The sequence below is a fragment of the Megalobrama amblycephala genome, linkage group LG11 (genome assembly GCF_018812025.1).
Source record: "Megalobrama amblycephala isolate DHTTF-2021 linkage group LG11, ASM1881202v1, whole genome shotgun sequence".
NCBI classification, from domain to species: domain Eukaryota; kingdom Metazoa; phylum Chordata; class Actinopteri; order Cypriniformes; family Xenocyprididae; genus Megalobrama; species Megalobrama amblycephala.
In genome coordinates this window covers 30,932,047-30,945,270 of record NC_063054.1, presented here as the reverse complement: position 1 = coordinate 30,945,270, position 13,224 = coordinate 30,932,047, and the positions used below count along the sequence as shown (strand labels likewise).

The 13,224-nt window shown below is 36.6% G+C and overlaps 1 protein-coding gene across 1 annotated transcript in view; it reads left to right on the top strand.

Moving 5' to 3' along the window:
* tbc1d32 (TBC1 domain family, member 32) overlaps positions 1–13,224 on the top strand; it is a 49,471-nt gene that overhangs the window by 10,593 nt on the left and 25,654 nt on the right. Inside the window, exons 13-25 of the mRNA XM_048207397.1 lie at positions 153–290; positions 398–487; positions 1,626–1,768; positions 2,938–3,065; positions 3,793–3,994; positions 6,116–6,195; positions 6,362–6,500; positions 6,931–7,018; positions 7,307–7,425; positions 7,845–7,964; positions 8,290–8,378; positions 12,288–12,410; positions 12,554–12,662. Coding sequence (XP_048063354.1) covers positions 153–290; positions 398–487; positions 1,626–1,768; positions 2,938–3,065; positions 3,793–3,994; positions 6,116–6,195; positions 6,362–6,500; positions 6,931–7,018; positions 7,307–7,425; positions 7,845–7,964; positions 8,290–8,378; positions 12,288–12,410; positions 12,554–12,662 — 1,568 coding nt within the window. The remainder of the gene's footprint in view (positions 1–152; positions 291–397; positions 488–1,625; positions 1,769–2,937; positions 3,066–3,792; positions 3,995–6,115; positions 6,196–6,361; positions 6,501–6,930; positions 7,019–7,306; positions 7,426–7,844; positions 7,965–8,289; positions 8,379–12,287; positions 12,411–12,553; positions 12,663–13,224) is intronic.

The following is a 13,224-nucleotide window of genomic DNA, read 5'->3' as shown; positions in this document are numbered from 1 at the left end:
TTTTGAATATGCAGCCTCTCTGCACTCAGGTTTGTGTAAAGATTCAAATTTATATTTCATTGCTAATTTAGAAACAGGAGGTCAAATGCAAATGACTGAATCCATTTAGAGCATGCTCTGCGAATGAGATGTTCTTGTGTTTTGCCCCTCAGGCCCTGCTCGGAGAACTCTCTACACTTCTAAAGAGCTGGAGTTTGTTTATTTCGTTCACTCGCTGTGTGTGCTCGGGAGGCTTGTGATGTACACTAATGGAAGGAAACTTTTTCCCATTAAAGTGAAGAAGCGGAGAGGTAGGTTTGGAAGGGAGGAAACAAACCTAGGTTGTGTATAATGTTTGAGAATAACAAGTCTGACTCACTAAATGATCTCTACATGTTTAACTTGTTGTCTGTTTCAGATCCGGTAGCTTTGACCGACTTGGTTGTGATTCTGATCAGTATCATGTACCAACACCCAAAACCATCCTGTGGTGAGACGACACATGCAGGTGTGACATAAGAGTGCTAGAGTGATAAACTCTGATTAACTCTATATCAGAAACTCAACCACGCCTGCCCTTAAGGAGTGCGTCGTCTAAGTCTGTGAATTTTTATTTATTTATTTTTTTATGACCTTTTTATGTAAACGTTAGTGTTAAAATGGGTGTGTCAGATCATCCTTTTCACAGTGACACAACTGTTTTAGGACAAGGTTCTATTATGTCTTCTCAGTTTAATGAACTTACTCACTTCCTTGGGAGAATAAAAATCTTATCAAGAAAACTTACAGGATTGGACTTTATACAGTTACAGTGATTATATTAGTGGTGGAGCTGGTTATTGATTATGATGCTTCATTAAAGGGATACTATAGTCCCCCCCCCCCAAAATAAAAAAAAAATCAATCTTTATTTTCTCACTCTCATGTTGTTCCAAACCTGTAATTGCGTTAAAAAGACCATCAGATTATTCAGATTATATCAGATTATTATTTACTTTCTACAGAGGAAAGAAGGTCATAAGAATTTGTAAATTATGACAGAATTCTCATTTTCAGGTGAACCAGGCTTTAACCAGGTAGTGTAAAGCACAAATCTATGGAGCCCCTAAAAAGACATGGTCTTTGGGGGAAAAAAATGAGATGGCAGAAAAAATTTTGCGTTTGCTTTTGCGTTCTCTTGCAAATGTTTTGTGTTTTCCTGAGAAGCTTTGCGTTCACTCACAAAACCTTTCGAGCTCTTTGCGAGAACACACATAGTTTCTTGGGGGAAGGCAAAGCGGTTTGCAAGCGAACGCAAAGTTTCTCGTTGGAGCCCAAAGGTTTTGCAGGGGAAACGCAAAACATTTGCGGAAGAATGCAAAAGTATTGACAAATAGTTTTCCCTCCATCTCATATTTTTATTTTTATTTCACCATGTCCCTTTAGGGGCTCTGCACAAATCACATATTGAGGCACATAACAGGAGCTAGACTTTTTTACACTTTTCTCTTGGTTTGTCTTCACCGGACATGTTGTGCTGCACTTTAAATCATTCATTAACTGAGTTCTGCAGTAAAACTAAAAGCCAATAACAAACGGAGGTGTCCTAAAGCTCCTAACGAGTTATCCCAGGTGTGTATGTCTGTGTTTGTTTGTGTATTCTCTAGACTCCCTGTCCCCCACTCATCTTGTGATGGAGGTGTTGAGGACCCTGTGTGACCGCACTGAGTGTGCTGTGGAGTGTCTCTACCAAATCCCTGTTATAGAGACTCTGCTGGCTCCTGTTATCACTCTGCTCAAAGGAAAGCTGGTCAGCTCAACATGATCACTTCCATCAGCACATATGTAATCAAGAGTCTAGACATGATTATGAAATGTGAATGCTGCTTCACTACAGGGGCCCTATTCAACACTTGGAGGATTTTACTTTTTCATTGAATTTACATGAGTAACGATAGCAGTCTTCACAAGCAGTACACTCGTCCACTATAGTGGGTAAAGTTGCTGAATACTGAATAGGCATGCTTATGTGGGTAGCTGATGTTGATTTTGCCATCAGTTCTATGGTGATTATTTTTTCTTATTTTATATTTATTTAAAAAAAAACACAGCAACATACTGTGCAACTTTACACAGGGTTTGTACAATCATGATAAAATTTTTGCAACTCATTTTCACACAGCATTAGAATATGTATAAACTATCGTTCAAAATGTGAGTCAGTAAGATTTTTAATGTTTTTTTTTTTTGCAAACCCAGGCTGATTTTATTTGGATAAAAATACAATAAAAGTAGTAGTATTGTGAAATATTATTACAATTTAAATGTTTATATATATATATATATATATATATATATATATATATATATATATATATATATATATATATATATATATAATAAAATTTACTCTTGTAATGGCAAAGCTGAATTTTTAGCATCATAACTCCAGTCTTCAGTGCCACATGATACTTCAGAAATCATTCTAATATGCTGATTTGGTGCTCGAGCCATTTTTTAATTATTATAAATGTTGAAAACAGTCTTTACTGTCATGAACTTAATGCATTCTTCCTGTTAATTTCTTATTAAAAATCTTACTGACCTCAAACTTTTGAATGTTAGTGTACTGTATAGTACATTATTTTTTTTCAAAAGGGCAAGAAAAATCCAGTTTTTCGTGATGTACTCCTTTTCTTACATAGACCAAATTATATATATGACAAATGGATTTTAGAGCAGCAACTCTATGACTGTACATATAAGAGAGGAATTGTTGCCATTTCCATGATGATTTGTCATCATTGGATACATAAACAGAATATTTTTACAGTTTCACTACAGAAGAAGCCTGTTAATTTAAATCCTGGAATAAAACTGTAACCTTCTATATAACATCTCATCAGAGACCTCATCTGCAGCATTTTATATGCATTATGCTGTTCACCCCAAGCATTTTCAATTTGTCTTTTGTTGCAGCCCAAATTAAATTCCCTAGAAAGTGCCCTGACTCACATAGCAGACATGCTGGCGAGGATCGCTACCACTGAACGAGGTTTATCGCTCCTGCTTTATGACAGAAATCTCGTCTCGGCCGAGGGTGAAAGGTAAGTAAATCTAATTTTGCTCTCAGGTTACATTCATTATTTCTTCTTCCTGCTAGTGTCATCTTGATCTAGTCAGCACTTGTGCCATATATATCATCAGCATGCATAAAATGAAAGGATGAGCTTCTTAATAAAAGAAAGGAACCTTTGACACCTGTGCCTTTTGTGAGATGAGTTGTAACATACTTTAAAAAGAAACAAAAGATGAATGCCAATAGAATAGAATCCACCTTATTTTGCAACGCGGAAGTAAGCTATTTTCTGTGAACATGCGAGACTTCTGATTCATTAGCCTCTATAGGTAAATGACTAGGAGAATAATGAAATGCAGTAAAGGGTATAACTGTTTGTGCTACAAACCAGTTTGTTTGTTATTACGATAATAAAAACAAATAATATGATAACAAATACCAGTTTGCAATATCAAGCAACACAACGAAGTGTTTTTGCACAGCTAAAATAATTGGAAGCGGATGATACCAGAAGCTACACACAATCAAGTTACAAATGTCCACACCTGCTCTTACGTTAAAAATTAGATAAATAGAATAAAATAGAATTGCCCATTTTATCCACTATGCTATACAACCGTTCATTTTACCACACTAACCCAGCAGTTAAAATCACAGTTGCCATTTCTAAAATAACATTCACAAATACAGGTACTTTAATGTGTTATAAAATTAGAATAACATAATACTAATATGTTGTGCTGTTATTTCCACAGTATTTCAGCAGCACATGTGGTTGTGCAGTTTACCCAGAGGCTGTTGGCAAAAGAGTTGCATGTGTTCAGCGAGCTGGAGATTTCTACTGCCGTGAGCGGGGCCTTCATCTTCGTCTGTCGGCAGATGTACAACACCTGCGAGGGGCTGCAAGTTCTACGGCCATACAGCCTGCATGAGTGCATCGCTAAAGCCTGGAGAACGGTGACCTTTATACACATTAACCTCACTGGTTCAGTTATTAGCAATGTACTCTTTAGCTGACTGTTTTATCCAGACTAACAATATAGTAAATATAAAATAGCGGTGTCTTTGTGGGCTTTGAACCTAGAATCTTTCAGTTACTAGCCCAGATCTTTAACCACAATGCCAAAGTCCAGGGGCCGGCAATCTGTGGCACGCGGAGGGATAATCTGGTTTGTCGGATCTGCGTATTAGTGCAGGTTAAAATCTCACACTTTAATATTATTTATAGCACCAAATTTAATAAAACAGTATGCAAGTTTGAGAGACTTTATTTAAATTAAATACATATACCTCTTTAGCTATTGTCACATTTCAGTGACTATCCCTCCGTGTGCCAGTGTTGGCACGTGTGCCATAGGTTGCCGACCCCTGCCATAGCACCTTTGAATTAGGTTTATATTTATTAATGTTATACACATGAAACTATATGCTGTATATATTCAAATGTAAACCCATGAAAGGTAAAGTTTTCTTTTAATCATCCTATCGATGATTATATAAAAGCCAGTCATAATTTTAGTCTTATGTTTGTCTGTGGTTGTATAGTATTATGAGGGCAGTGGCACAGAATTTTGGTAACTTTAATAAGTAATCCTTTAATCACAGGTAAAATAACTCCTGTAGTCTATCACTGATGTTGTAATGTTTTACGAAAAGTCATGTCTATTTTATTACTCACTGACTGGAAGAAATCTTTTATCAGAACTGTCTGATGAATTTTTGTCTGGGAATCTGACCAGTCCCTGTCTCATACTGCCAAATACACTACCATTCAAAAATGCTGGGTCGGTAAGACTTCTCTTATGTGGTGACTGACAGCAAACATTAGATTAATCCTCACTGAGGAGCCGTGCCGATGCACAACCCACGTGAAGATGATTTTTCCGCAAATAACTGCAATTGCAGGTTTCAAACAGAGATGGCGACAAAGAGGCAAAACTTACGCACTGCAGCTTTAATAATTTTGTGAAAACCATAATACATATTTTTTCAGTATACTTTGATGAATAGAAAGTTTAAAAGAACAGCAATTATATGAAATAGATATCTTCTAACAATAGACTCTTTTCACAGACTGTGATGATGCTTTTTAATGGTCATCAATATCGTAAATCTTGCAAAGTTTTTTATATTTTCATTTTTTTTAAACGTAGGTACATTTATAACACTATACTTAGTTTTATATTATTGTTGCATCAAATTACAAAAATCTAGTTAACGCTGTTGTGAGGGTGTTTCTAATACAGCGGCTATGGGAGTGACAATAAAAATGACATCTTTCTCTCTTCTGACTGCCATTTTTCCTCTTTTTGAAGGTTGTGAAAACACTATTGTGGAGTTTTTCTTTTGCTATTTTGAGCAAATGGAAACACAAAAAATATATTTAATATATTATCTCATTCACCGCTATAGAATTTTACCCAACTATGACGACTTCTGCTTCTGAGAAATGTGAATAAGGTCTATAAATATGTCTTTACTCTCTCTTTTGATCAATTAAATGCACGCTTGGTGAATAAAAGTATTAATTACTTCCAAAAAAATCTTACCGACCCCAGAATCTTAAACAGTAGTGTATGTCCTGGCGTACCACAGAAATGACTGTGTCAAGAAAGTTCTAACAGTTTTTATTTATGGATAAACTATAATAAAATTTCACTAAACATGTTTTTTTTCCAGTCACGTTTTAACAAAACATGGAATTCTGCCTATTGAAATTCTGTTATTATCAGTTTTCTCACAGCCGAAATCAATCCTTAATTTGTTAAGCTTATTCTGGACAGCAGCTTTAGAGCCTGCAGTGTCTGTTCCCCAAGCAAAACATTATTTATGTTGGAAGAAGTGCTGAACGCCCATTCTCTGGGCTGTGTGAAGAGGATTTGTAAAATACAGAAGCAGCAGTAAAGTGCTGCGCCGTCAGTAATGAAACCTCCCGGGGGTTCCCCTGCCTTCAAAAAGGCAGAGTTCGAACGGTGTGAGGAATCAACATTGCATTCAACATGTCATCTCATTATTTAGCTAAAGGGTTTGAATGCCGTGTAGCAGTCCAGCCTGACAGTGAATTCTCTTCCCCTGCAGACAAGCTCAATGTCGGAGAGAGTTCCCACTCCTGTTCCTGGAGCTCCACCAGTGCTGGCTTCCCAGGAGCTGCAGAGTGTGTGAGTATCTCTCCATCATGCCTCCAGTGATCTCCTGTTCCTGCACAAGCTGTTTGTTTCTGTGCTAAACTCGAGCTTGGCTTGCCAGTGCTGTTTTGTGGGAATGAATCAACAAGAACAGGAAATAATTAGCTTTCTTGCTGAATCTTTTATCCTGGTTCTACAGGGTGGCCTGGGAAGAGATGCTGTTGGACAACCTGCTGAATTTTGCTGCCACACCAAAAGGACTGCTTCTCCTCCAACAGACTGGAGCTATTAATGAGTGTGTCACCTACATGTTCTCAAGATTCACTAAAAAACTACAGGTAATATAATCAGATGCCACTTTCAAAAGCATTTGATTCTGATAAAGAATTTTAGTGGCTAGTGATACTTACATTTAAAGGGATAGTTCACCCCAAAATATGGTCATGTGATCTCAACATGGTGGCCACCATAACTTTTCACCATATCGTTTCATATAATATAATATAATATAATATAATATAATATAATATAATATAATATAATATAGGCCTGGCAACCACCCAAAATTCTCTATGGTGGCAATGAGCATCACTCATATTTTCCTTAGAATATATTAAAAAAAAGATGTTTATTTGAATAAAATCAATTTGTAGTGTACATTTATGCCCAAGTTTCCATAGCTTGAGTCTACTCACTTGTCATGGGATTTTGCTAGATATCACAGAAGTTGAAGGATGTGTATTTCCTCCATTCTTTCTCTTATTTTAGGTCAGCAGGTGTGAGAAGTTTGGTTATGGTGTGATGGTGACCCAGGTGGCTGCTACAGCCCCAGGCATTGTGGCCTTGCAAAGCTCAGGTAGCTAGAAGTATTTTTTATGACCAATTTAATCTACATCTAGAGAGTTAAGAGCAACATCTTCCATATTTTCTCCTGACAGCTTCAGACAGCAAAGGTCATAAAAAGGTCAAAAAATACTGAATTACATTGTTAGTGTTTCTGCAGTCGTTACATTTCCTGGTACTATTGATTAAGGACTCATGCATGATGTTAGTCACTGAGAGGACATTGCCCAAGGGAAATGTTTTAACATGGAAACTAGGTCTTCGGGCTGTTAAAGTCGTTAAACTTTATGTGGATTCACAGGATTTGTCCAGGCAATTGTGGTGGAGCTGTGGTCAGCCTTGGAGTGTGGTCGAGAGGATGTGAGGGTAGTCCATCCGAAATCTACTCCAATGGACCCTATTGACAGGAGCTGCCTCAAGGTTCTGATTCCCCTATCATTTACCTTGCAATTAATATTCAGAAATGTTTTGCTATTTACAGTTATTTAGAAGTAAAAGCTATGCTTCATTGAGATTCTATGGATAAGGCTTCGATTTGCCAAAAGCTGCACTGAGTAATTCCATAAATAAATGATTTTAGTAACAGTGTGCGCAATCACCCACCAACTACATCAAGTCAATATGAAATTACATTCACAACCCATTTTACTTGGTTAACATTATCCAGTAGCAAGTTATTACATTTGATTAAAGATTATGAAAGCAGACATTTTTCATTTTGTATTGAATAAACCATTAAGGACGAACACCAAAAATCCTTTTTGACATTATTTTGACCCAAAGTATAGGTAATATTTGTGTGTGTGTGTGTGTGTGTGTGTGTGTGTGTGTGTGTGTAGTCCTTCCTGTCTCTAGTGAATCTGCTTTCTTCACCTCACACTGTGTGGGAGCTGCTGGGACATCGAGCGCTTCCTAACAAGACTGAGTACAATCTGAGAGAGATGGCCACATCGGTTTTAGTGAGTCTAATAGACTGGACAACCTGCCTCTTAAACCCAAACTGGCCTATACATGTCTAGCCTCAGCTCACAGCCATGTCATTAATACATATCTAAGTTGTGTCTGATAGTTTTACCTCTTCATGTCTCTTCATCAGTACTATTTTATGATTGAATATGAAGTCTAGCAGCTCAGATTTTCTTCATTTGCAGTTCAAATCATGATCATTTGAGGGCACACTTTGACTGGTCATGTACCGTACATCCCAGAACTAGCTGTGGTCTTTGTCAGAGTTATTTTGAAATCATGTATTTTTGATAATCACTCACTCACTCTTCCCGTCAGGACCTGATTGACCGCCTCATCATTATTAACTCTGACGCAAAGATTCACTCCCTTTTCAACTACGAGCAGTCCCACACGTTTGGCCTGAGGTAAGATCAATAATTAACTTCTCTCTACCAGTAAATGGACAGGAAGAGCACAGAAGTGATAGAGGGTCCTTATAGAGGTTTATTATCTGATTAGCCTTCTTTCTCTGTTCATTCTTCTCTGGGGATCAATGGCTGATTGATTCAGCTCTTTGTGTTCTCTGTGCTATGATTATCCTGAATTAATGCCAGACAGGGTGATACCAGGATATGAAAGAGTTCTCAGGCTCTCAAAGGAAGTAGAATTGACTGGTGTAATCCACCTACTTATTAAAAGGAGAAATTTTGTTGCATTTGGTTCACATATATCAAGGAATTACCGTAGTTTAAAAATAAATTCAGATTTTTTTTTTCAGCTATCAGAAACAGAATTGGTTCAGCACTTTAGGTCACTTACCGCAGGTTGAGATCTCATTTACATAGATGCATAGAGCTGTGCCGATTATTTCCCCCATCAGTGGTATTTATATTAAAAAAGGATTATGTTAATATTATCATCATGAGTATAACATACCATAACCCTCCACATTTCATAAGGAGCCTTTTTTAGAGACTTTAATCTAGGTCTCTTAAAAGGGCAAAATAATTGAGTAATTCAGAATAATAGAATTAAGAACAAGGTGGTAAAAAAAATCATGTGTTAATGTTACCATGAACAGACCATCAATATACAAATGTATATTCAGTGGTTTGATGCTCTCAGCAGCCAATAGTTCACAGCACAATACACATTGTTGTTGGCGCAAACCATGTTTATGTTCACAGCAGGTGAACTATTTATTTTATTGTGTTTTATTTTATCTTGTGTAGTTTTATTGATGCTTTTCACGGATGAAGAGATTTCAAAGCAACCTGCCCATGTTGGCATCTGCCTAATTAGGCTAGTGCCAAAATACTGTAGAGGTCAATTAGATGAAGAGCCTTTGACAGCAAAATATATTGGGAGCTTTTTCTCCTCCCTTTTAACTTCTCCTAACTATGTGATAAATAATAAAATGATTAGTTGCATTTTATTATTTGCATTGTAGCATCATTTTCCCCAGTTCAGAACCAGAGGTGGAGTATAGCAGGATATTAGGTTCTATTTGAGCATAAAAAATGCTATAGATATGAAAAAGTGTCTTTCTCGAGTATTTCAGTCATTTTAATCTATACATGACAGGTAAGATCAAAGACTGAAGTCTCAATTGTGATTGAGATTTTAAATAAACATTCTATCTTCCTGTGAGTTTCTTAGTCTGTGTTTGTCTTATTTCACCTGAATCTAAATCTTGATATGGCATTTTGCCCCAGTGCAGAGGAAGTTGCCTTTGGCAATCCCAAGATCGATTGTGATGATGAAACCAAGTGGTGTTTATTTGTTGCTGTCATGTCAGGTTTGCTGTCAGTCAAGATGTTAGTTGTGGCATAGAGAAGAGTGAGATCCTCAGGCATATTCTGGTAAAAATATAGAAATGTATCATCTTCATCATTATCCAGCTTATCTTTTAACAGTTTGTATTAATGGGTTGAGTAGAAACATTGTTTACACACTTAAAAGTTTGCAGGATGAAATAAAGGAGAATAATGAGGAGAAATAAGGAGGAACTACCAATTAGTATGAATTTATGAAGAAAATGTCTGGTACTTTCTAGGGGATTTTCCTGGGTGTTGCCATGCAGTTGCTATGGCGTTTTAAATGGTTAGTTCACCAAAAAAAGAAAATGCTGTCATCATTTACACACCCTCATGTCGTTCCAAACCCGTAAGACTTTCGTTCAACTTCGAAACACAAATGAAGATATTTTTAAAATCTAAGCGATTTCTGTCCTTCCATTGACTGCTATGCAACTACCACTTTGATGCTTCAAAAAGTTCATAAAGAGATCATAAAACTAATCCATATGAATTGAGTGGTTTAGTGCAAATTTTCTGAAGAGACACGATCGCTTTGTATGCTGAACAGATTTAATTTAGGCTTCCATGAGTGAGTAGTAAATGATGACTGAATTTTCATTTTTGGGTAAACTAACCCTTTAAGTGGCTTTAATATGTTATGCAGTTGTTTGGGTGTTTTGGGTGGTTGCATGTCAAAAGAGCCCTGATGATGGTCTGCATGAGAAATATTTTGCCCGCGGAATTCCTGATCGGGCTGGATTCTTAAAAAAAAAAATGGCTGTGAAAATTTGCAGAACAAAAGTAAATCTGTTCACACCTTGATTCTCAAGTCCCCACATCCATTAGGTTACGTGATCCTAGAGGAACATGAAAACAGCCACATAATGTTTGATCAGCACACAGTGTACAAAAGCTTAACTCAATACCCCAAAATTAGTCAAGGTTCATTCTTTTGAATTCCTGTCTACTTATCTTAGATACCAACTCTTAAAGTAAGTCTAAAACAATGATTTCTACTTGTTTAATTGGATGACATTCTATGTAGTAGTGATAATATCCAGCCAGAGAGTGCAGCAAATCTGTGATTTGATAAAATGACTCATTAATAGATAGGCTGTTGGGATGGCAGGGATCAAGAGGTGAAAAGGCACATAAAGCAACAGGATTTCCTGGGTGTGGGTCTGTGGGAAATGACAAAACTGTGACTCTTCTGTCTGTGGAGGAACCCACATGCTATATGAACCAATCTCTTGAGTTTACATGGAATATGGACCGTTTGTGAAATATCACGCCCTCGGTCATTTGGGGTGTGTTTTGATGTCCTTCAGCTCAAGCATTTATTTGTAGTAGTTACACTATCACAGTTGTATATAGATAAATCGCCCCCTTGTGTCCGATTTGAGACTAAGCACTATTTAAATTTTTTTTAACCAGCATTGTCAGTTATGTATCTGATCTTTAAAGGTGTTTAATTTACTTAGTCAAATTAAAAATCTGTTTTTTTTGTTTTGTTTTTTGCAAGCTCTTTCAATAACTACATATATTTTATATAAATTACTTTTCATTAACCCAGAGACTTTGAAGAGCTGAGTGCTGATAGGATTATCACTCGTCCTTGTGATCACAATCACTGTCCATTAGCAGAGAATAGGCTGCATCCAAAAGCTTAAGCTGCTGACTTCACAGCCAGCGTTTTTGTATGAAGGCACATCCTGAGTTAACCGATTTCAGACAGACTTCTAAGGCACTATAATATCTATAATTGCAATTCTATAACGTCATGTCTAATGATGAAGAAGAAATTTAACTGAGCTTTAGACATAACTAAGAAACTAGGTAATGTCTTCTAATGAGTCATAAGTTGAAAATAATGAAAAAAATGGACACTTATGAATTAATTGACACCATTTTTAAGCTGGGATAGGAAAAAGTATTTTAACATCAATTACTTATGGTTTTTAATTTAATTTTAAGGTAATGTAGAAAAGTTGTAATGCTTGCATCATGTAAGATTTTATGGTTTGATAGTATGCATCAATACTGGAACACTTATTCAACACTTATTTATACTGCATATTCAAAATATTATTTTTTTCTCAAAGTACATATTTTTAGCGCATTGTATAAATATGTAAATTGGGAAACAGTCTCTGCCTTTACAGTGGATGGAGTTTGTGACAAGAGAACGTAGATTGAAAAGCCATTGTGTCTCTTGGTCTTTAGCTGCAAACGAAGCGCTGATGCAGCACTGATTTCACCCTTGTCACAGTACAGTGCCATTTAATGGCAGCATTGAAAATCCTATACAATCAGCTTTGCTCAGCTGCAATGAATCACATCATTAGAAACCATTAGAGTGGAAAATCTGTCATCTCACCATCCATCCATTCATCCGTCCATCCATGGTGGATTGCTAAAAGTTCGATGTTAGACATGATAAACCAACATTTTTTTAGCTTTGTACAATTGAATTAATGTTGCTTGGTCTTTGTTTTCCTTTTTAAACACTTCTATATTCTGTCTGCGCTCCTGTAGGCTCTTGAGCGTGCTGTGCTGTAACCTGGATTCTTTTCTGCTGCTGGAGTCTCAGTATAACCTCACTGAGTTACTTCTGGAGGGTCAGAGGGACAATGTCACAGAGCCGCCCTCCGGCGAAGGGTGAGTGACCAACACTGATTCAACAATCACTGTATTATTTACCATAGGCTTATATAGACTGAATGAATAACATGAGCATACTGTGGAAATACTATGCATTGATTCTTTATATTGTTTGTTTATACTGTCTTCATCATCCTCAGAGAATTCATCATCGATGGATTGTCTGTGGAAAGAAACCATATCCTTGTTCGAATCTGTGCAGTTGGCGGTCCGTCTGAGAGGAGACTTCCTCCCAGAGGCCTGCAGAAAGTGAGGGCATCTCCTTTTTCCCTTATCTGCTTACAATTGTGTAGTACAAATAACTGTGCACAGTTGATCATATTGTAGATACAGTACCACTGTGTCACTGTATGCAATTTGTTTGCAAGACACATTATTTATTTACAGTGTAAATAAAAAAAAACGTTTTATCCTGATTATTCAGTTTGGAAAAGGTATAGTGAGATTGAATCTGTCATTTAATACAGGAAGCTTTTGCACAATTTTGCAACATTGTAACTGTGCCAATATTCAAGTTTTAGATGCCTCTACATCCCATGTTTCAAAAATTCAAAAAACAGAAATGTGGTCTCAAATATCAGCATTCAGTTATCAACATTATCTCCATGAAGGAGTTTATTGCTGCTTTGCCAGTTTATTAAGAATGTACTGTATTTCAAATGTCTCAGAAATCATTTAAGTGATGCGAAAAACAAATATTGTGCTTCTAAATAGAGCTTTGTGGATAATCCTTTGTTGTAATTTAAAGAGGTTTTGCAAAGTCTGGTTACAAAACAATGCAATAAATGCATGTGACAGTTTGAGTGATGTC